At 36.9% G+C, this 25518-nt stretch overlaps 3 protein-coding genes across 7 annotated transcripts in view; 1 reads left to right on the top strand and 2 right to left on the bottom strand.

Annotated features, from left to right (window-relative positions):
* mark4b (MAP/microtubule affinity-regulating kinase 4b) overlaps positions 1-12852 on the bottom strand; it is a 41298-nt gene extending 28446 nt beyond the window's left edge. Inside the window, exons 1-3 of one of the 5 annotated variants that reach the window (XM_026282319.1) lie at positions 11871-12852; positions 1485-1682; positions 1059-1112 (exon numbers count right to left, since the gene is read on the bottom strand). In XM_026282319.1, the coding sequence (XP_026138104.1) occupies positions 1059-1112; positions 1485-1682; positions 11871-11921 (303 nt within the window). In that variant the 5' untranslated portion in view covers positions 11922-12852. The remainder of the gene's footprint in view (positions 1-1058; positions 1113-1484; positions 1683-11870) is intronic. The other 4 variants (XM_026282315.1, XM_026282316.1, XM_026282317.1 and 1 more) reach the window with 4 other exon arrangements.
* A 4468-nt stretch (positions 12853-17320) lies between these two features.
* Positions 17321-20572, top strand: LOC113115066 (insulin-like growth factor-binding protein complex acid labile subunit). The gene is made up of 2 exons (XM_026282325.1): positions 17321-18013; positions 18280-20572. The coding sequence occupies exon 2, from the start codon at positions 18312-18314 to the stop codon at positions 20349-20351; it is 2040 nt and encodes a 679-aa protein (XP_026138110.1). The 5' UTR covers positions 17321-18013; positions 18280-18311; the 3' UTR covers positions 20352-20572.
* Positions 20573-20625: 53 nt separating this feature from the next.
* The window catches only part of LOC113115068 (gastrula zinc finger protein XlCGF57.1), a 5368-nt gene continuing 475 nt past the window's right edge, over positions 20626-25518 (bottom strand). The window contains exons 2-4 of the mRNA XM_026282331.1: positions 24928-25150; positions 24768-24841; positions 20626-24399 (exon numbers count right to left, since the gene is read on the bottom strand). Of these exons, the coding sequence (XP_026138116.1) occupies positions 22996-24399; positions 24768-24841; positions 24928-25150 (1701 nt within the window). The 3' untranslated portion in view covers positions 20626-22995. The remainder of the gene's footprint in view (positions 24400-24767; positions 24842-24927; positions 25151-25518) is intronic.

Below are 25518 nucleotides of genomic sequence, written 5' to 3' on the forward strand. Positions count from 1 at the left end.
TGCTGTTACATACTTATTTAGCTTCATGATGCATTTAACTTGGATATCCTGGAAGAACTTTTAGAGCTATAAAAAATAATCTTTAGCTATGAAATGCTGTGTTAGCAATAACCAAACCTCTGAATGAAGCAGCACACCATACGTCTCACATTAGAGGTGTGATTATAACACAGACACTCAGTCATCTTACCGTATGTACAACAGCTGGGAATATTTAGCACTTCATAAATGCTTTTTTTTTTTACTTTGCACCTAAGATGAATAAGATTCAATTCATGCAATATACCTCAGGCAACACTAAACATGAAAACAAATAAGAAATGAGAAATTATAAGCAGGTGTTTCCAATCATACTTTTTTTTTCTATGGTTTTTCAACATTTTAGCTTGGTAAGTGCACTTTAAAAGAACAAACTGATGTGGCTAAAACGCTTATCATTAGCGCTATCTCTCTCTCTCTCTCTATATATACACTGAAAAAAAAAGTCTTTTAAAGTTACATTTCATAGACAAATATACAAAAATAGTGTAGTATTTACTTGTATGCTATTACATTATCTCAAGATAACAAACAAGCTAAAAACTAAAAGTGCAAAGTATGAAAACGTGCCTATAATGCAACAACAACAACAACAACGTCATAGTTTCCGCATTTTCAACAGCTTTCTCTTATTCAAATTGCTTATCTAACCTTTCCTGCCCTTTTCTAGGGAATTTTTATATTTAGCCGAGAACGAAACCAAGGACAAAAACTGCTCACTGTTTTATTTACCAGATTTCACACAGATAAAGTACTCAGACAGCTCCAGATATATTACAACAGCATCAGACCACAGTCCATCTAAACGCACAATAGTGGCAAATCAAAACCATTGGGTCAAAGTTCACATTTTCACTGACTGCTGCTTAACAGTGTCTAATCAAATACTTTTTAACCAAAACAAGCTCCTCAATATGACCTTATGTCTCGGGCACTGAGTTCAGATAGACATTAGCATGCAAAGACATAATAAGGATCACAAGCTTATAAGAATGAAGCGGTTATGACCTAGTTCCTACCTTCTGTAAGCTCGTAGGGTTGAGTTGGGTTTTGTCTATGATTTTTATTGCAACCTGAAAAGACACAAAGGTAAAAAATCATCAAAAAGTAGCTGACACATTGACTTGACATCTAAATTGCATATAAAAGAAGCAATCACCTGGAAAATTATGCTAACTGTGCACACCTCAGTAGGTTGATGACATAATTGCTTTCGGTCAAAGTGTGAAAAAGCTGGATGAGCATATGTAGAAATTTGTGTATGTTTTTTATATGTCATCTGACTCAAAAACTATGTCACAGGAGAGTGCCATTATGTACGAATCCATTCTGTGACTGAGAACTTGACTGAAAAGGTTACCTAAGTGGCAATTAGAACAGCCTTGTCAATCTTTAATTATAACATTTTCTAACATAATATATAATCATCTCTTTGTACATCTTACCTCCCTGCCGGTCAATATATGGCGTGCCAGCTTCACTTTGGCGAAATTGCCCTTGCCGATGGTCTTGAGCAGCCGGTAGTTGCCGATGTGAGGCTGTTCGTCCGAGCAGGAGGCGATGGAATTCCGGCAACGGGCTCCGAGTGAGCGACTCGACCATCCTGAACCCTTCTCTGAACGACTGGCTGAGAGGGAGGCATGCTGTGGGTAGACGCAATAAAATGCTTTGTTAGTACATAATTAAATCAAAACGTGACCAGGATTGACACATTCAGAAATAGTGTAGAATATTCAGCACATGAATTCATAATCTTGCAAAATTCAATTCAGGTACATAGTGATTAGTGATTAATTAAAAGGTAAGCTCTCCAAAAAAATGAATATTTTGTCAATATTTAGTCACCCTCATGTTGTTCCCAAATTGCATGACTCACTTTTAATGGAATATATAAAAGATATTGGTTGCACTTTATTTTACAGTACATGTACTTACATGTGTTTATTGTTTAATTACAGTGTATTTATCGAAGAAAGTCCTGGTAATACAAGGTAACTACATGGGGTAGGGGTACGGTTAGGTTTAGGGGTAGGTTCAGGGTTAGTACCTAGTTATTACATAGTTATTGTAATTACTATAATAAGTACATAGTATGTACATGGGGAACAGGACTGTAAAATAAAGTGCTACCAAAATATTTTGAATATATAAAAGACTATTTTTGTTCGTACAACAAAAGTCAATGGGGGGCACTTCAACATTATTCATTGTAAGGTTGAAAAATGACTTTCATCGTAAGAACGAACGAAAATAAATTAAAAAAAATATTTTGGGAGTGTTTGTGTGTGTTCCACAAAAGAAAATGTTACTCAGGTTTGGAATGAGGGTGAGTAATGAGGGTGAGTAATGATTTTGGTACATTCAAGTAACAGTGCTGTTTCAGTTAGCAAATACAACTAAGAATCATTTCCATTCATTACAATAAAGCTGAAATAAAATAAACCTAATATAATATTCGATTTCTCTAATTAGATAAGATTAGATTTCTTTGTGATTTCTTCAAGGAAATCTAATCTCCGCTTCGCTATACATTGCTGACATGTTTCATCCAAGATCTTAAATCTTAAATCTAATCTATCCAGGAATGCATTGCGACACTAAACGCCACTCACACATTGGCGAGACATGACGTATATGTGGCATTCTCAGTTGGATGCTAACTGCATCACTCTGTGTGAATACTGAACCCCATATAATCGTCAAGCAAATGCAAAATGGGTTTTAATACAACAACAAAAAATGGTGATTCATTGCTTGTAAATGTTATATCTATAAGGATATATTATATACAGTATATCAATGTGAGGATCTTTATTTTCTATATTGACATGATGACTCACAAATTTTAAATGACAGAGGATGGGAGCATATTTCTTCACACCAATAAACCCAATTTAATTTCTCCACATCCCCACACCCACGATATTCCCAATAGTTTTGACCATTTCCTGCTGACATAGACCTCATCGCCTGTCACCCACCCATCTTCCTCCACCGACGCCCACTGCCACACCCTGTCCAAACCACAAACAGTAATTGTTCCACTGCTGTTCTCTGTCTGATTGCCCTTGCAATTTATATGAGAAAGGTGTGGGCTGGGGCATGGGGGTTTCTCAGCGAAAGCCACTGAAATAGATAGTATAGATGGCGGAAGAAAGCTCCAGGACATAATGACCACAAAACACTAAAAGATGATGCATTAATCTTCATATTCAGTTTACTTCCAATAAGCACATGCACTTTAAAAGTTGAATTTCAGATTGAATAAAGCAATTTATGTTTTAAATGCCATATAAATATATTACTACAAGCAACAGACTCCCTATCTGGGTGGTGTCCTGCTCAGGGTAGGATAGAAGCACGTGTGAAGGGGGTAGAGATGGGTCAGGGTCAGTCCATCCAGCCACACATCCTGCTATTGCATCTTATGAGTTACTCCCAAATCCATTTACAGGGATATATGTCCTGTCCTGTCCTGTGAAGCTTTGCATTTGGCACTGCTGCTGCACCAGTTTCCTCTGTGCCGATTTCTTTCACAGCGTTTCCTTGAAATGAATGCACGACAATGTGCTCGGGTCGTTCACAATATCACCATGCTACACTGTGCTGATGTGAGATAAAAGCGTGGGAAACAGGTGTACGCCCAAACCAGGTGTGAAGAGCCCTGCCAAAACTTAAACTTGTATGGTTTCCTGTCTTGAATAGATGTTGTGCCATCTCCTTGTAACGGTTCTATGGTGTGGCTTCCAAAAGTAAATGCAGCAAAGCTACAAGCTTCTTAAACAGGTTCCGTGTTAAATTATTTATTAGGATTATGATCACTCATATGGAAATAAAACCAACAATATATTGACTCCTAAAGCTACTTTGCGTAATGTATATTCCACAATGTACTTCTCAGCCACAATAATAATAGGTTGCATGCAAAAACAAAAATAAAGTGATTAGTGTAGTCTAATTCACAACAATGATTCTTCTGTAGCGGTTCTTTTCAGTGGATGAAAACCATACAAAAGCCAGGTTTCCATCCAAAGTTTCAAATCTGACTTAGGCGCAAAATTGGAATATCGCACAAAACTCACATAATCCAACGAATCAAAGTGAACCAAATCGTCACTTCCTGATAAACTGGCACTACACATCACTAAGAAAATTAGGAGAAGCTGTACAGTGAATATAATAACTGTCCTTTATAATAAATTACTTGCACCTTAGAATAAGCAGACGAAACACAATTAATTGAGGTTATTGCTTTCGGAGGTGGATTTTGTTGTTTGGGAACGCAGTCATTTAAAAGTTCTGGGAGCCAATTATACCGAAATACTCCGATTACAGACTTTGCTCGTGCATTTCCAAATGACCACATAACAACATTTTAGATGCTGTGGAATGAGATCTGGTTTGTCAGGATTTACCGTCCCATAGCGCAAAGTCACATTACTTTTTTGATGCGCTTGGAGGAATTTATTCGCAAAATGCATTTCCATCTCCTATTATTCACATGAACCTTTTTTATGCACAAGTCAAATACCGCCTCAAACGAGCGTAAAAACTATTTTACGAATTAAGCCATTTTTATTCAAAATTCTGCATTTCCATCCCTCGATTCTGATGCGATACTTTAAAATGTGCATAAATGCAGGATGATGGAAACCCAGCTAATGTGACTAGTGTAGCCCGATTTCCAAAACGAATAATTTCCATTAACCAGATCTTTTAAACAAACAGTTCAATAAGACTGTTTGAATAACATTGCCCTGAATGACTTAAAGCATGCAAAAATGAATATTTTATCTGAATTATCTCCAATTGAATCAGAATCAAATCAAAGGGTTTTTGCATCAGAATCAATTATAGAATCATTATATTGAATCTGTAAATCTTTATCAATAATAACCTGCACTTGCAATTAACTGTGATTAAAGGTGCAGTAGGAGATCTAGGAAAATTGACAAACCTTCAGATTTAGACAATAATACATGACCATAGTTAAGATTCAAACTTCTTTTTTACGTTAAGAATTGGATAAAAATTAAGAGAAGCACTATAAGATTAATCTTTACATTGTTTTACACAAGATATGTTACTACCTCTTTAACAGGGATTCCATAAATTAGAACCAAAAGTTCACACTTTTAAGAGGAAATCTCTCACATTCGATAATATTAAGCATGAGACCAGACACGTTAGAGAAACTATTTATGGTACTGTGATGACAGCCGTGGGAGTGGAGTGAGGCCGGTGGAGTTTAATGATAATGAGCTCCACCTCCGCCACTCACCGTTCTCTGCTCTTTCATGCTGCTCGACCTCCTCAACACCGAGATCTCCCTCAGCAGCGAGGGCTCTTCTGACAACATGTTCCTCCTTCATCTTGGGTTTCGACACCAATGTAACACAGTTAATAGAATGGGAAGGGGGAGGCGGGAACCGGTGAAGTAAAAGTAAGTAAAGACTGCCACACAAAACACAAATAAAGTCCAGGTCTGGTCCTCTCTCGTCTTCCACTGTTGTCGCTAAAATGAATTTACAATATGCTTGTGAAGCACTTTTATTTTTTTCTCTAAGCTTATTTTATTTATTACTTATTAAGTATTATTTTATTGTTTTTAAAAAAATCTAAATGTAAAAAATCTAAATGTAAAAAATTTACATTTCAAAATCTAAAATTTCTCAATTTCTCAGAATGTTTCAATATGTATTTACAGAATGTTTAAATATAAGAAATATTTTTTAAAAACTTGCTGTTGAATTTTGTAATTTTAAAAGTTCAATAAAAATAAAAAAAATCTTGGAAAATGCTAACTTTAGCCTGATTGCACTGAAAGTGAACATCCCAGCCTCCCTGCAAATCGCTGTCCAAAGCCACGCCCCCTGAACACACGAACGCTCACAGATCAGATGATCAGTGAAAACATTACAACAATACATCATGTGTTATTCACCAGTTAGAAAAAAACTTTATAGTACAGCTAGTAAAAGTACTGCAATACCAGGGAGGAAGATCAGGTTTTTGATGTTTGTCAAATTTAAAGCGTACTTGATCACGCTTATGATGTCTCCTGTCTGCGCGAACAGGGTGTCGCAGAGATATGCAAATACACATGTTGACAGGAAAGTCAATAAAACGCTTGGAACGAGCGATTTGATTGGACGACATTTCTTGGTCCTATGCCTTCCACCAAATATATAAATACAGATATATATACATTTAGACTACTTAATTTAATAATTACTATAGGGATGTGAAGAGACTTTAAACCAGCATAATGACAAATGTTTCTGAAGACAATCACCTATTGCACCTTAAATTATTCAGCATATCGGAATATCAGTAATTTAATGTGATTTGACATTTTAAACTGAATTTGACAAACATTTTTACTTTGATAATCCATATACAAAGTGAGATAATCGAATCAAGAGCTTGCAAATCAGCATCAAAATGAATCTGGAAATGTGTATGAATACCCAGACCCCACAAATAACTGTGATTAATTATTCATACCATGTAATTCATCCAATAACATTTTCAAATGAATGACAGCCCTACTTTGACAGATTCATTTAAACATGAATAATTCACACAGTTATTGTGAGAGTGTGAGAAATGAACATGAAATCTTCCTCTGTTAAACAGATGACCCAAATCTAAGTCACTGATGTAATATTGGCTCATGCCTTGCGACTGAAATGCCATTACTGTACCTCTCTGCTACTTTTTACCCTTTAGTACCGGTCTCTGTCATGAGAAAAGCCATCTGAATAACTAATGGTGCAGCAGTCAAAGACAGGCAGCGATCCTCATGACTACAGAGCAAAAGTCTCACCTTGGCATCAGATGAGAGTGCCAAACAAAACACCCCAGCTGAGGCCCATCTGCTAACCGTACTGCACAACCCCCCTCCCCACCAACTAGTAACATAACCCCCTCATGCGCACACACATTAGCCAAATCCACAGGGAGACAACATCAATATCAGTTGTCAAGAGCAACAATCGGTGTGGCAACGAAACAGGGGGTGGTGCTGCTTCCACAATGACAAGAACTCAAACATGCTGATTGTGCGATAATTGCTCATGGTCTAAACACACCCTTTTGATCAAAAAACATGCTCAGAGTTAAAGGTTAGACTAGATAAACATGTTTACTTGTAGTGACCAGTCAAACTGAAAGATAATTTCCTTGTACTGAACAACAAAATGTGTGAATTTACGCTGACTCATAGACAGCACCTAACATCACTGATGTTGCCACAATAACATCACCACAACAATCTAGTACCGCTCCAAAGAAGGCATGCTATAGGTTTTCTCCTTATAAAAGACAGCCTTTTGACTTCACTGCTTTCCTCCAATACAACAGACACAATAACCTCTTTTATTCAGAACATGAGTGACTAGGCCTAGGTTTCACTAGTTCCTCAGAAACAAGCCACCAGGCTTGTGGTTCCCCTGTCTATCTGACCTCCACATTGGATCAGCTTTCCTGCTTTACTGAGGAACAATAAAAAACAATCCTCTTAGTGAATTTCTTTTGGCTGAAAGTGGAGGCATAATGTCCAGTCACAACTATCGTTAAGAGGGCGATACTGTGTTTCTCTTGAAGGAAATTATTTTAAAAACACTATTTGTTGCTGTTGTGCCTTTAGACTTGTAAGCGTGTGAAACAAGACACGGTACTCACATGCAAGCTGCAAATTTGATATTGAGTGCAATAGTATTGCCACGTCTTCAATAGAAACTTGTTTGCAAATTCGGTATTAAATTGTGACAGGTTAAGAAAACATTCAAAATGTTACAATCAGACTAAAACAATACGTCCTTGTTGAAAACTCCTGCCGCTCTCTCTAAATGTTGGGATCCTTCAGAAGGAAATGCAGAGCTGTAGGTGCTACACACAGCCAAGAACAGCAGACTTCTTATTCATCTTAAGGTGCAAATGTCGGGCAAAAAAAGGCAAGGCAAAAAGTGCAAAAAAAAGAAAAGGTGCAGGCAAAGCACTAATAATTTAATAACATTAATGAATAAACATTAATATTGTACATTCTAAAGCTTTGATGCTAATTCACTTTTAGCATTTTAAACAACTGATTTTAGTTTTTATAGTATTTTTTTAATGCACTGAAGTCTATTCCCTTTATTAGCTCATTTGAATAAACTGGACCTTCTTATTACAAGCTCTTACAAATAGAAGAATAATTCTATACATCCTTTTCCCTCATTAAGTCACTTTAGAGGGTCAAATTTCTAAACACATATATTATGTTATTTATATTGTAAATGAGATGTAAAAACATGTAAAATATCAGCAATGAAGAAGTCAAATGCGTGGACACTTACAGACTAACTTTACCAATCAATTTCCTCTTTTAATGTTTCAACACTTCAGCATACGTAAAATGCTCACAGTAGGCAACACATACATATTTATCAGTCCACATCAGAGATTTTTAGCTGATTTAGACATCATTCAAGTGTCTGCTCTGCTGTAAGTTTTGCATGCTTCAATATATAATTAAAAATCAAACAGAAGTGCCAGTTTATGGAGTCTAGATCAAGTCAAAGAGGATGATGTAATTCTAACCTCTTTTTTCCATCCTTACCATTTTTCTCAGTAAAGCTGTTACAATATGATGCTTATTAAGATGGCTGCCATTTAGACCAAACTCAACCTTGTATGTTCGCAAATTAGTTTACATATATATATTTTACGATGTACTGGATGTTCCAGGCTTTTTTCTCCAGTTGATCCAGCCCTTAAACTAGCCTTGAGCAGCTTCAGAAAACATGATGTTTCTCTGGCCTACATGAAATCTGTGGATTCACTTGCAGGCTCTTTTTTTTGTTTTCTTTTTTTCATCATCGTTCCACACTTATTCCATGGCTAGACAGAGAGTTTACATAATATCCCAGATTGGTAGATGCATTTTCTATTATGTTTGTTTTGTGTTCTATCTCATCAGCTCTCGCCGTGTCTCTGTGTGTCAAATGCGTGTTGCTGTGTCTGTGCTTGCAGACATGCTGGATAGCTTAAGCACAAACTATGCAGACTTTTCATCCTCTTCTTTCATTCACATAGCCAACCACTCCTTTTTCTTTACATATTCTTCTTTATTTTTCAATCTATGACATTCACCACTAAGTCGCTGAGTTTAGGAATCCTTTTGTGGGTCAATAGTTTTTTCATAACACATAATCCAATTTCCGATTACAGTAGCAATAAACACAGGCAGTCAACTTTCTCCCAAACAAATGATGGCATATGATGTAACAATGTGGAAAGCAGATGTCTTTTACATCTACCTATGATCTATTCAAGAAAAAACAAGTAAACTGACAACTGACATTCCACTTAATAAAGAGTTTTGGCAACCGTGAGTACACCGACCGCAAGTTATGTGACAGTTTTAAGTGGAAACAGAGACAGCACTTCTGAACTGTTAATTACATAATGTGTGAAACCCATATTTGCAACAGTCTACTAAAAACTATTTTGCTTCAATCTTGCCTCCTTTTCTAAAATATTCAGCTTCATATCTTGCATGTCTTTGAGCACAAAACCAATTTTCATTCATGGCCCTTTGCAGTGAAAAGTTTGGTCATTTCTGTCTTAAAGGGACAACAGAACCAAAAAAAAAGAAAATTCTGCCATCACTAACTCACTTCCAAAACTATTTGCCTTTCTATCTACACATGTAACACAATAACATGAATAAGGAAAAGTACTATACAGTCATTTTAACTAATAATATGTAGGGATGCACGATATTGGATTTTGGCCGATATTCGATATGCCGATATTTTCAAAATAATTTTGGCCGATGCCGATATCGATATATATACATATACATATATATTTAAACTTTAATTTTACTGAAGAGAAATCCATGTATCTCTTCTGTACTGATTCTACCATAAATGTATTATTTGACAAATGTAGACAGACATTCACATCTGAAAAACAGGTCAATTATTTCACTTGGAGAATATCGGTTTGGCTCATCGGCAGAAATATTCATATCGGCCGATACCGATGATGGTCATTTTAAGCTTTTATCGGCCGATACCGATGTTGTGCCAAGATTATTGTGCATCCCTAATAATATGGCTTGTATGGCGAGACATACAAATTGCAAAATGCAAGAGATTGAAAGCCCAATATCAATTTTATTAACTGTGTGTGCAAAATAAGGCCAAGCCTTAGCCGTGATACCTTGAGAACCAAACATGTTTTTGTATTAAAAATATTCCAACAAGCTGTTTACTTACACGTGTACACCATTAACAATGGCAACTTTTATGTTTTTAATTAAGATACAACAAAACAGATGCATAAATATGCCACTGAATACTACAAAAATGCAATAAGAGTAACTGCAGTTTGGCATTCACACAATGATGTAACCAGATATCTCAAACTGTGGGAGGTCAACAGTAAAAAGTCATTAAATGCCTATAATGATCAACCACTAATCTGAATGTTGATGCTTATGAATATGAATACAATATGAATACAAGGCATAGCTTGGTCGTCAAAAACATAATTCACAAACTGAATTCAAATACTAAGCATGAAGAGAAGCGGGTTAACTTCACATCACGTAGGCCTGAGGTTTATAAGAAAATTTTTACAAAGACCACAGATGACTGCAAACCAATCATCCACAAATTAGATGGTATAGATAGTCTTTAAAAGAGTTTCTTACTTCATGAGCTAAACGACAACAAAGACAGCCATAGAAATATACTCTCAATAGTCGTTTGTGACAGTGTTTTCAGGGAGGTGCCGGATGCTGTTCATTTTAAAATTCATGTTCTAGTCAATGTAACCTTTTAGTTTGTGAATTAATTGAGAGATATTTTTTGATAGCAGTCCCAAACGCTACTGACAATTTCAGATCTATAAAACTCCAGCCCCACTTCTGGCTCATGGCAGTGATTCTGAATGAGACATTAATGAATCGTTCTTTAGACTCGATACTTTTCAAAGAATCGCAGAATCGATTCGACTGACTCTTTGAAAAATTCGACTGAATTGTTTTTTTTTTTTTTTGAGTTATGTCCGATTCATAGTGAACTGATAAATGACTCAACTGATAAGCGCTTTGGGATTGAATCAATTAATTGACCAGCAATGGCCAATAGATACTTTAATAGCTAACAAAAGAAATGTTACAAATGGAAATACTACAGAATCGATTCGACTGACTCTTTGAAAAATTCGACTGAATTGTTTTTTTTTTTTTTGAGTTATGTCCGATTCATAGTGAACTGATAAATGACTCAACTGATAAGCGCTTTGGGATTGAATCAATTAATTGACCAGCAATGGCCAATAGATACTTTAATAGCTAACAAAAGAAATGTTACAAATGGAAATACTACATACTTTGAGTATGTCTGACTGCAGTTTTATCAACACTTACAAAACAGAGTCGGTTTTAAAAAAAATTTTTTTACTAAAGTGTATATATATATATATATATATATATATATATATATAGCCAATACAAAATCACAGGCCTATTAAGTTTTTTGTGAGCAGAATAGAGGTTGCAACAGGAACAAGTAAAAGGATCATACTAATAAGAAAATAATTAAATAATTAAAAAAAATAAAATAAACAGAAATAAGTGACATAGAAACTGTAAATATAGAAAATGTCATATATAATCCAGGAATAATGGCGACGTAAAAGAGTCGCTGAATCTGTTATTTTGAATCATTCCTTTGAAACGAAGCGTTACGAATGAACCGATTCGCGAGTCTCACTTCGCATCAGCTGCTCATCTAGCGGAATAAAATGACGTAAGAGCGCTTTTCACTTACGTGGTCTGCATTCCTGTCGTTCCCCGGCTGCAGCGCGGCGCGTGAGGACATGGTCTCCGGAGCTTTAGCCTTCAGCAGCCCTGGGTTTATTTCAGCGATCCGTGGACAGTCGCTAATTGAATCAGCACGGAGAAACAGTCAGCAGCCGAGCCAGTATCGCGAGGCTATCGCTGCCCTCTCAGACCGCCAGTACAGCGTTTCCCCTAAACAATCCTCATTTTCGGTTAAGTTTGCTGGATGGTTCGCGCAATACTGGTGGGATACGAACAAAGGTTAAAAAAGGCTATATGATGCTCATGTCTGTGGGAGTTTGGCTAGCCGGAACAATAGATCATTTTGTCCTTAGCTAGACGAAAACGTCTCGTTCAATTGTCCTCATACCATGTCCATTTACAGCGTCTGGTTTGCAGAAATGTATGTTGTATCCTCAGCGATCAGCATTTGGCGAATGTATATCACGAGACAGACAGAAAGAAAACAAAAGCAGAAAAGAAGAGGAAGAAAAAAAGAGCTACCGCAGCATCAAACAGAGGAAAATATACTCCTTTTCCAATGAGTCTAGGGTTGTCCAGAGAAAACAAACCACTCCCACGGACGCAGTGTCCCCTTCAAAGTGTCATATGTGTGCATTTCCAGGAAAACAATAAATTAATAAATAAACAACAGCGGGTACGATACGAAATCCAAACTATTACGCGTATCTCGAGCGCACTCCCGTCCCGACAAAGACCAGTGAACGGTATCCTTTTCGGGGAGGCAGGGTAACGTTATGGGAATGCTCCCAAAGATAAAAACTGTACAGTGGATGTAAAACGTTCATCCCCAGCAGCGAGTGACACTGGCATCAAGGAAGGACGTCAGAAGAAAGAATAGGCTGGGCAGGGCTGCGGGGACGCGCACACACACACCCTTCCCCATGGTCCTAAACACACTGACTCTTCATTCATTCATGTAGCGAGACCCATCGCCAGACAAGCAGGGATGATATAATAAATGTCTCCCACTCCTCCAGCTGGTCACTGTACGCTAGTACAACCTGGTGCTTGGAAAATGCATCTGCATAATATAATATTTTGCCTATGAAAGATGACATATGTGACCCAGGATCACAAAACCAGTCATAAAGATCTTTATTTATTTATTTATTGATAATTATACATCATCTGAAAGTTATAAACAAATTTCAATATTTTCAAGAGATTCAAGATTTTGTCAGGTACAAGTTATATGACAAACAACAAGCAGTGAAATGTAGGTCTGGCATACTCTTTTTAGACTGTGCAAAAAATAAAAGAAAATGAAATACAAATAATGAAATATACGGAAAAAATAATAAGAAAATGAAATACAAATAATGAAATTTAGACAATATATTAAACTACTGCAGCGCAAATGAGGATGAGTTGCATAGCTAGGTTATCTCAAAAAAGTGCAGTTTGCATAGAAATATTGGGTAACCCCAGTGGCGGCTCCAGACAATTTTGATTGGGGGGGGCAATGGGGGGGTCCTGGTCTTTTCAAGGGGGGTCTCATGAAAACCAACAAAAAATACAGTGGACATGGCTAATAACTGCATATTTCTGCTACTAAACAACAAAAACACCTTTGCAATGTAAACAAATGACAGGCTACATTTGTTATTCATATCCTTCACACTGCACTTTCATGTCAGGTATATTATGCATTTTTATTGACATTGATATTTTTACATTTATTTCCAGATAGATATTATTGAGTTTACAGGCTAAAGTGGTCTTGCTGTTGTAAACACTGTTGCTTTTGTAGAAAAAATATTTGCATCACATTTAAAATATAATTATATTTTAATTCATTTCTGAATTGTTTTTATTTTTATAATGATAATTCAGAGAATGAGAAAATCTGAATAAGCCTTACCAGTGTTGTGATAATTATTTTTACGTGTTAAAAATAAATAAGTACTGTAATATAATAAAAGTTTATTCAAATAACATAAAAAAGACCAGACCCCTCGATGCCTGTGAAACTTTTCTCCCTCAAACAGCACGCTAGTGTTACTTCTACACTACAGGCTACACACAGCAATATAAACAACGTATCTGCATGTTCTCACATCACATCGTTCTTGTAAAATAATAATAAGTAAATAAACACCAAAATCACTTCGCTGAGAATGAAACACCACTCACCAGCTGCCACGATGTTGAAAATATCCTCTAGCAATTAAAAAATGCGCGTGCAGCATGAGGAATCTTCCCGGTTGGATGAGGTCGTAGTCAGGTGAACTGTCATCATGTTGGTCATTTTATTTACGGCTAAATTATTATTAATAAATTGTACTAATATTATGATTGGGCGTGGGCAGGCATTCACAAAAGTTTATGTTATTACAAAAAAAAATTGAGGAAATTTTGCTTTGACAAAAGGGCATTTAAGGGGCAAAGGAGAAGGTGCTCAAGTGAACCGGTTCTTTCGGACAATTCGATCAAATAAACCAGCTGAAAAAAAAATGGTTCACCGGTTCTTTTGCGCTCGATGTAATGCCGTCATTGGCGATGATTGCTCTTCATTCAAGCCTTTGGTTTACCCGCGCTTATAACATTAGCAAAGAATCAGTTCTGAATCAATCACCAAAAGAATCAGTTCGGTTCAGATGCGCTCTGTGTCAGTCTGCTTTGCGCTGAATCACGCATGCGCAGTTATCATCAGCTCATCGGTTCTCGAATCGGACGCGTCCGACAGAAACGGTTCTCGGTTCAGTGTATGAATAAATGTCGAAATAATTATTATTTATTATTGTTCTGCGTAGTTTGAAGAGAAACATTTTTGGATCTTTATCCCGAATATATATTTTTTTTAATCAGGAAGAGGCTGGGGGGGTCAAATGGGGGGTCAAGGCATTTTTTGGCAGGGTCTTGAGACCCCCCAAGACCCCCCCTGGCGCCGCCGGTGGGTAACCCTACACTACCAGAGTCTCTAAAGTGCAGTGTGTTATATGTCCATCTCTCCTCCAGAGTGAGAAGTGGTGTTCTGGAGATAAGCTCAGCTGAGCTTTACGAAATTACGATCCTGCGCTGAGCTGTTTCCATACCGCGATGAGATGCAGTGAGTCAATATACTTTCTATAGCCCCGATATAGACTTCTTATATTATTATATTATATTACATATTGACAAAATTGCCTTTAAAGGTCCCCTTCTTCGTGATTCCATGTTTTAAACTTTAGTTAGTGTGTAATGTTGTTGTTAGAGTATAAATAATATCTGTAAAATTCTAAAGCTCAAAGTTCAATGCCAAGAGAGATATTTGATTTAACATAATTTGCCTACAAAAAACGACCGTTTGGACTACATCCCTCTAGTTCCTGCAGGAATGACGTCACTAAAACAGTTTTTTTGACTAACCACCGCCCACATGAATTCACAAACGGGTGTGGCCTTGTTGCGCTCCGACGGAGAATAAGGAAGAGCTGTTTGTGTTTGTCGCCATGTCGTTGAAACGCTGTTTTTTTCATCTCTGAGTCCAATCATCTTTGTTTGGGCTTCCCAGGAACGCTGCACTTTGAGATTAATGGTTACAATTTATGTTTAACTCGGTTCCCGAAAATTATAATGCACATGTAAAACTATGTGCAGTTCATTTTGCTGAGGACAACTTCCTCAATTTCAATCAGTTTAATGCTGGATTTGCACAAAAATTATTCTTGAAAGACAGAGCAGTTCTCTCTTTGTCTGGAGAAGGCGTTGTTTATGGACCACAACCGAGGTCAGACCACAACCGAGGTCAGGGTTTGAGACAGTGAAAACAGCAGTATACAGATAGGTGAATTGTGTGTTTACACGTGAAACATGAACACATGTTATATTGCGTATTGTAAACACAATCAAAGCTTCAAAAAAGCGCGTAAAACGGGACCTTTAAAGTTGTCCAAATGTAGTTCTAAGCAATGCATCTTACTAATCAAAAATGAAGTTTTGATTTATTTATGTTAGGAAATATTTAACAAAATATTTCCTGGAGCATGATCTTTACTTAATATCCTAATGGCATAAAATAATTTTATCCAAAGTGACTTAAAGTGCAGGTAACAGTTTTCACCTAACAAATATTATTAATAATATAAAATATAACCATTTGAATGTTTGGGCCAGTTAGACTTGTTTTGAAAGAAATTAATAATTTTATTTAGCATGGTTAAATTAAATTGGTTAAAAAGTGTCATTTTAATGTTACAGAAGATTTATATGTCAAATAAATGCTGTTCTTTTTAATATTCTTTTTAACATTAATAATAAGAAATATTTTTGAACAGCAAATCAGCATATCTGAAGGATCATGTGACACTAAAGACTGGAACAATGCCTGCTGAAAATTCAGCTAAGTCATTTTAGAAATAAATTACATTTTAAAATATATTAAAATATAAAACAAATTATTTTATTTTAGATAATATGTTTATAATATTTCTACATTCATGTTTGGCTCAGTGGTTTTATGGTACTATTTTTTTATTTTTTGTAAAGCTAATACATTTTAATCCTAATCATTATGAAACATTTGCTGAATTAGAATTGATTTATGAAATATACAGTTATTTAATATAAAATAAATATATTTTCAATATAGGCTAATATTTAAATAATTTGATTAATGGTTACAAAATGTTGCTTTATGAAATAAATTTTGGGGTCCTTGCTTTGCATTAAAATATGGATAACTGAACATCATCAGACAAATAATACAATATAATAGTTTTGATGCATTTATTACAACAACATTAAAAAACTATGTAACTAATGTTCATCATGATCATGATCTATAACCCCATCTGCAGTAACAGCATTCTAATAAAACTAAAACACTGTTAATAACCTTTTTATTTTATTTTTTTTGTCCCAGAAATCATGCCCCACCACACAGTTCTGATTGGCTGAAGTACTGTTCCACTTTTCAAAACCATAATTCCTGAAGTGGGACACTATAGGAAATTTGATTAAAATATATTATTTATACATAGTATACGAATTGTTTTTCTTAAAATTAATTTATACTCCTTAATATCAAGTTTGTCAAAATTCAATGTCACTGATCTTTGGGTGGTTTTTAGACAAGGCGCTTCCTGTTTGATGACTGCGCCACCTTCATGATTTTGATCACATGAAACCACAGCTTTGCTTACCCATAGTTTCACTGACGTTCACATATTTATAGGGGAGCAACAAACACAAGACAATAGGTGTCCCACATTAGGCAGTTTCCCACTTCAGGGCAATTCACCCTACCCCAAACCAAACCTCCACCCATCCCTCAACAGCCCTAAATCCAGACCTTTCTATTTAAGTGAAAGTGACGTGACATACAGCCAAGTACGGCGACCCATACTCAGAATTCGTGCTCTGCCTTTAACCCATACAATGTGCACACACATAGCAGTGAACACACACACACACACTGTGAACACACACCCGGAGCAGTAGGCAGCCATTTATGCTGCGGCGCCCTGGGAGCAATTAGGGGTTCGGTGACTAGTGGGACTATGCTGGACATTAGCAAAACCATCTGCCGCAACATCTGGTGACTGTCCAGTTCTGACAATGTCAGTAATTTGCTTTTGAATGAGCAAAGAAAAGACATCGTTCTTCTCAACTGCGCCATCTATTGGTTAATAAAGGCCAGTGTATTGATTTATTTCCTTATTTTGTCAGACTGTGAATAAATAGCTTTCACATAATTGAAGGCAAGTATTAAAAAACAGAGAAACTGGCTAAAAAAGGACTAAATTTGCTTGCAAACAGGACCCCACCACCCCCTGAATGGGGATTGCTGTATTTACAGTATCAAGGTAAAGCTTGTTGGTGAGCTGTTTTTACTGCTATATCAATATCAATATATTTATGTATGTATGTATTTAATTAAAAACTTTGGCAGTAATTGTCATTCACAGTTTCCATTCACCTGTTTGTACTGTTTTGTTATCTAACATTTGTTGTTTGTTGAAATTACCTAAGCTGTGGTTAAGATGATTTTCGCATTTGTGACATCACAGATAGGGCCTTTTAAGCTCAGCTGTTTTGCTGACAGGTCTTTTTTTTTTGTTATTCTGTTGTGATACAAGACCTTTGACTTCACAAGCACTCCGTTTTGCAGGCTGGATCTTTGTGCAGGTAAGTCAGTCTACACACTTTATTTCTAAGAGATATCGAAGTAGCTGATTCATAAATTGTGTGTTTAGAAACATATAGGCACATTATTATATTATTATATGCTACATGATTAATTATCTCTAATACTAATGAAAAATTAGAGAGTGGATTTACTGCCAAAAAAAAAAAAAAAACATGCTCTCATTCTGTCTGAAACCTCACAGTCAGAGAACATTTGAATATATACATATGCCCAGTTTCATATTGTGTCACAATCTAACTTCTAGGTTTCTAGATTCCTGCGGCTCACATCATTAAAATGTTGTGGCTTCTGTCAATGGTTTTGGCTCTCATCGCAGTGGTGGACACCTGTCCGTTACCCTGCAAATGTGAAGATCATGACATCGTAATTTGTTCGGACCAGAGACTTCTGGAGCTCCCTCATCTGCCTCAAAATACCAAGCAATTATATGCTAAACACAATATGATTCAAGCTCTCCCAGATGAAGGATTGGAAGGATTGTCGATTCTCGATCTCACCAAGAATGTCTTCAAATTGTCACTCAATACCACCTGGCAGAACATTAGCAATCTTACGAAGCTATTTCTGAGTGGAAATAGACTGAGCACATTAAAACCAAGACAGTTTCAGGGGCTGCTGAACCTCAAAATATTAGACCTCAGTGACAACTACATTGAAACACTTCCTCCGAAGTTCCTTTATGGTCTGACCAAGCTTCAGATCCTTAATCTGAATATGAACAAGATATTAAGTTTATCCTATGGCGTCCTGGATGGAGCTCCCGCCCTTAAGGACCTCCAACTCAGAAATAACATGATCGAGATAGTCGAGGTAGGTGTGTTTGAGAACTGCACTAATCTACAACAGATTTATCTGTCAATTAACAACCTAAAAAGTGTAGTTAATGGGAGTTTTAAGGGTGCCAAAGGGCTAACTCACCTTGATCTGAGTCGAAATGGAATAGTTGCCGTACCTACCGGTGTCCTTCAGGACACTCAGAACCTCACTAGCCTTTATCTTCAAAAAAATAACATAATTTCAATCCCTGAGGACATTTTCTCTGAGATCCCCATGCTGAAGCATTTGGATTTGAGTCATAATGCTCTTGTTTCCATGTCCAACGGTTCGCTCAGAGGTCTTTCCCAGCTGGGCGCACTAGACCTGAGTTTCAATCAGTTGCGGATGCTAACATCACATGTGTTTCAGGAATTGGGAAAGCTTGAGAGCCTTAATTTGTATCACAACAATCTGATGTTGCTTCCAAAAGGCTTGTTCAATAACTTAAAGAGGGTAACAGAACTTCAGCTGGACAACAATAATATTTCTGTAATTCCACCGGACCTCTTTCACCCACTTTCTTCTTTGCAAGATCTACAACTGGACAACAATCACATTTCGGAGCTCCATTCACAGACATTTATGAAGCTGAGGAATCTTAAGCATCTCGATGTTTCCAACAATGACCTTGTGAAGATTCCCACGCACCTCTTCAAAAGGACACACCATCTGAGAGATCTTAACATGGAGAACAATCGTATCAGTTCCATTCCAAAACTGTCCTTGAAACACTTAGTCAAGCTACAGACTCTGAAACTCGGCAACAACAAACTGTCAAGACCCTCTGCAGATCTACTGACTGGTCTTAGTCTTTTACGGGAGTTATTACTCAATGAAAACCAGATAGAAACCATCCCTATTGGATTTTTCACAGGTCTTACAAAACTGAAGTTTCTGGATTTGTCCAACAATAAATTGCATTCCATCTCTTCTGATGCCTTCAAAGATCTGTCGGCATTGAAAGAGCTGGATCTGAGATTCAATGCTCTGGATAAACTTCCAGAGGACATCTTCACATCTTTGAGAAATCTCAAAAGGCTCTATCTGGAAAACAACCAGCTCACACACTTGCCCACCAAAGTGTTTTCTGCTCTATCCAGATTGGAAGAGCTCCATTTGGACAGAAACCAGATCCAGCACATTCATCCAACACAGTTCGAAGGCTTAGTGATGTTACGCGAACTTGACATTACATTTAATCAACTGCGCTATATGGACAAAGGGACTCTGATGCCTTTAGCAAATCTAAGGGTTATCCATCTTAATGAGAATCCATGGGATTGCTCTTGTGTGTCCATTCTCTATATAAGTCAATGGTTTAACAATAATACTCGCTTAGTAAAAACTACACCCATGTGCTCTTCTGGTAAACATCTTTCCTATCCAGCTCTTTCCCCATATTCATTATCACAGCATTGTGCAAATTCTGTATGTGTCTCCTTTAACACAGAGAAATCAGTGGTTTTCATTGCTTTCACTCTAGGTTATCTTTTACTTTGAGATCTGGCTATCTGTGCTGTGCTTAGCTGTGTGGTTAAAGTGTTCAGACATGAAACCATCACTTCTTGTCTGCAAATGATTTATACTTTTGACCTCTGAAATGCATGCATGTGTTGGCATCAGAGGAGCTATATACATGATATTACATAAAACAATGAAATATGATTTATCTGAGATTTAATGTTTTCTGTCAAATAAACTGCTATGCCAAATACTTTTAGCATCTTTATTCCTCAGAGAGTGTGTGACAGGATTTTTTGCATTTTAAAAAGACAACATGCTGACGCTGCTAGAGGGAATTTCCTCTTACTCATTTCAGAACCCAGAGAAGATTCACTTGCATTCACTCATATCTGAGTGTTTCTAAGAAATTTATATAGGTCTCTAAACAAGGATGTACGACCGGACGCAAACTGCGGTTAATTTTCTGCAAAACTAGTTCTGATTACATTTTCTGTGCACTTCTTCATTTTACTGGCCTAGCTTGTCAATAATAACTAAAAACTGACAAAAGGATATTTATTAATATTTATAATGATCAAATTTAGCCAGCCCTTTTCGATAGTTTAATCACTATAATGTTCCAGGAATAGAGTTTTAAAAGTATTCAATCATGGTACTTATGTAGAGGCTGGCTTTACTGGAAGATGAATCGTCTATTCAGGAAGAGTGGAGGAAGAAAAAAATCCTTGAAACATCTACATCAAAATTATATTTTACTAGATTTTGTTGTCTCTGAAATAAATGCAGAAGATTTTCAATGAATGTGGACACTTAGTCTGATGATACATGGGGCTACTTTTTAAGCAATTTTTGAAACTTTTTTTGAGCAATGTTTCTTGGACACTTTACCCACTGAGAATGGGTAACACATTTCTATCTGGCTACTAGATTGATCATGATCTATGTGTTTCACCTGGTTGTCCATTGACAGCAATACTAACCAAAGTTGCCTGGCAACATTGCTCAAAAAGTTGACCCATGTATCATCAGCCTAACAATAAAATAGAGTGGAATAATTAAACATAAATTAAAATTCACAGGAAAAGAATTGAAATTGAAGCTCACATGAGAAATGATGTGGAAGCACAGAGGATTGTGAGTCACTTCTCGCAGGAGATTTACAACATGCTAAATACAGAGTTCTGGCATGAAACTCTAGATGGCGCAGTCCGATAGGTCTAACTCAATCTGACCTAATGGCATCATCTCATGGCACAGCTGAATGGTTCTTTCCTATATCGGTAGCCAGTGAGCTCGCTGCTCAGCATTCAAATAGATAACTAGGGCTTACTGTAGCAGTTGCAGCTTGCTTCAGAAACCCTCCATCTTCCCCAGCTCCACCTGTATAGATCTACTACAAGGTGATTCATGTATGCTGTATGGGGTTTATTTCATGTGAGTTATATTTTCAGCAGCAATATTTCTTACATGCTCACAGCAGCATGTTGTGAATGTATTGGCAGTAGCAGGTCTCTGTACTTGCTCTGCTGCAGCAGCAGCAGCGTATACAGATCTATTCTGCCAAGACCAAATACATTAACATTGCCATTAACATTACCATGCCAATCCCTCTGAGAGTTAACTTCGAACTTATGAATGCAAATATGACAGTTGGCTGGAAGTAATGGTTTATGGTAATTCTCACACAAATATTTATATCATATTTTTTCTTATAAGACATTATTTTAACATCTGGGGTCATATGGATTGCTTTTTTATGTTCATTTTGTGTAGTCAACTTTAAGGGAGCACTTACAAGCACTTACATTATATGGACTTACAGAGATGGATTATAAAAAAAATAAAAAAAAGAAGCTGTTTGTGTTCCTCAGAAGAAAAAAAAAAAGTGCGTGAGTAAATGATGGCAGAATTTGGGTAAGCTATCCCTTTAAGATTGACCTCAATATGAACTGAATCCTTGAGAAGAAACATTGCTTTGACTGGATGTTCTGATTTGATCAGAACAAGATCACAAACCACAATCTTATTACAGTTGTTTTTTATTTTTTTCATTTTGCTTTTTTTGAGCAATAAAATCAAACTAACAGCCCTACAAAGGAACAAAAGGAAAAAAGAGGATAATATCATTTAAATAGATATTAAAAGACTAGATTACTAAATAATATGTTGACTGATTTGTTTGTCAAAGTATTAACAGATCATTTAATATAAATTTAAAGATCATCTGTACACTAAACAGATGTTTAAAGAGGTCATATGATGTGGGGCATAGTGGAGCAACATTTATGTACATTATGCAGAAAATAATGCGATTTTCTAACCTTAAACCGCATAAACACATTGCATTACACCAAATACACAACATAATGTTCTTTTTAGCAACGTCATATGACCTCTTTAAGGGATCCTTTACACTGAAATCTAATTGTAGAAATCAGCATATGGAAATTAAGACACATATGACCTTGTCTTTTAACTTAAAGGGAAAGTTCCCCCAAAAGTGTCAATTCTGCCATCATTTATTCATTTACACATTTTTGTTAGAACACAAAAGAAGATACGTTTAGAAATGGCTTTTTTTGTCAATACAATAAAAGTCAGTATACTTCAAAGGTGTTTACCATATCAAGAGTAAAACGATGACAGAATTTTTTTTTTCAGGTGAATGATCCCTTTAAATTTATACACATTTATGAGACCTCAGATTTCGGAGATAAGCAAAACTCTTCCCGCACTTGTCACACACATACTGCTTCTCTCCTGTATGAATATGCATGTGAGCTTTGAGCGAATTCGACTGGTTAAATTCCCGCCCGCACTCGGCGCATTTGAATGGCTTTTCTCCGGTGTGTATGCGCTGATGTCGACGGAGGTTTCCCAAGGTGGAAAAACCTTTCTCGCATGCGTCACAACTAAAAGGTTTTTCACCGCTATGTAAGGTCAGGTGAGCCTTAAGGCAGTTCTGCTGCCGAAATGTCTTCCCGCACACAGAACAGATAAAAGGCTTTTCTCCCGTATGAATCCTTTCGTGAGTTTTCACACCGGCCACACTCTTAAAGGTCTTTCCGCACAAACAACAGCTGTGTTTGTTAGTCACAGAGTGTTTGTGTTGGTGAGTTTTCAAGGTGTTGACAGAACTAAGGGTCTCGCTGCACACTGTACAACTGACCGGCAACTGTCCCTCGTGAATCGGCAGATGCATTTTTAGGGCGTTTAAGCAACCCAAGACTATCCCGCATACACAACAGGGGTGTCCGTTTTGTCCTGCGTACTTTCCCTCATGCAGCCGGAGTAGATACTTCTGGACAAACCCCTGATTGCACATTTTGCATTTGTGTGGTTTCTCGCGGGTGTGAGTCAGACGGTGTGCCTTCAGCGAGTCGAGCTGGTTGAAACTTCGTCCGCACGTCTGGCAGGTGAACGGCTTCTCGCCTGTATGGATTCTCTTGTGGCGAAGTAGGTTGTTGCGAAAGTTGAAGCTCTTCTCACATTGGTCACATTTATGCAGCTTCTCTCCCGAATGCACGACCAGGTGCTTCTTGAGACAGTAAGCTTGATTAAAAGACTTCCCACAAATTTGACACGTGAAAGTCTTGTCTTCGTTATGAATCCTCTGGTGACCCTTCAGCTGTTTGTGTTCGGTGAAGGTCTTGCCGCATTGATTGCAAACATAAGGGCTCTTGTCGTTATGAAGCTGGTGGTGTACATCTAAACTGCCTTTACTTCCAAAACGCCGACCACACTGCGAGCAGCTAAAGGGTTTCTCTGCCGCCACATGAACGACCTTATGAGCTCTCAACAGAACAACCGAGTCAAATTTCCTCCTACATTGTTTACAGCTGAGTGTTTTACCTTTCTTCTGCCGGCTCACCCGCACACCTCTGCTTTTTGACACACTCAAACTTCTAGATGATTTTGCATCATCTTGAGTCCCAGAGGAGTTTTTAGTATTGTTTATTTCGGTGCAGCTGATGTCCTCAGCATCATAGTCCTGCAACACCACGAACTGAAGATGCTTGCTGTTTTCTGAACAATCCGCTGACTTTTCTGCCCTAATGACTGCCGTCTTCTGTGTTTTAGTGTGCTTTTCAAAACAGAAAAAGAGAACAATTTAGGTCACAATAGGAATGTATTATTGCAGTATATGCTAAAGTTATTAAGCTGTAATTGATGCAGCATTGTAAATTATAATAATGACAAATGGTGTTACAATATGAAACTTCTGCCTCATAGTCACAGATTACAAGCATAAAACTATTTATTTGACCATGACTAATATTCAAATATTTATAATTAACATTTCAATAATTTCAGAGTGTAGTGAGAAGGATTTTTCTGACCGACCTTTAGAATATGGATAGTTCTTTACTGAAAATTCATCAATTATACATGGCAATCGATTTTTACTTTCAGAACTGAATTGTTGCGCTCTATTATGTGTGAATGACTTACTGTTTCATCATGGTCAGTCTCTACTATCTTCTCTTGTCCCAAGCTCACAACAATGGCGATGTTCTCCGCAGAGACTGCAATGGCACAGCAGATCATAAATCTAGAAGATATGCTCTGAGAAGCACAGTGGTGTGGATGAAGCGTAAGCATTGGATCTCACCTAGAGTAAGATGGTCAGGGGACTGTCTTCTTTGAAGACAACTGTCACTTAGATTAGTCTCTCCTTGTAGAGTCTTGTGCTGCTTCTCAGCTTGCTTCAGTCTTGTTTTCAACTCATCCTGTGCTCTTGGACTCATTTCTTTTTGCAGAAGGGCAGAGAAAAGCTGGCATATTTTCTCCACGGCTTCCTTTGCATTACGTTCCAACACAGAGTTCAGCTGTGTCTGAAATATACGAACAACTCGATTATAAATTTGCTACATTAATCTGCCAAATCATTAAGGATTAGCTACAGGACCTGACATGATCACTGTTTCTTACAATAAATAACTTTGATAACAGGATTGTTACCCAGTGTCCTTGCTATACTAATGCAGACAATTTGTAAACAAACGAAGAAACTGGAATTAAATTACTTCCTTAAAATGAAGTTATTTGTGTGTCACCGTTTAAAGGAATGGTACAAAATGCTAAATATTACGCTTAAATTATCACTTTATCTGTGACTCTGAGCCACAGAGATAATTGTATTAGGTCATTTACTAAAAACATTTAATAAATGTTTTTATCAAATCATGCAGGTTCTGAAGCA

The sequence above is a fragment of the Carassius auratus genome, chromosome 15 (genome assembly GCF_003368295.1).
Source record: "Carassius auratus strain Wakin chromosome 15, ASM336829v1, whole genome shotgun sequence".
Lineage (NCBI taxonomy): Eukaryota > Metazoa > Chordata > Actinopteri > Cypriniformes > Cyprinidae > Carassius > Carassius auratus.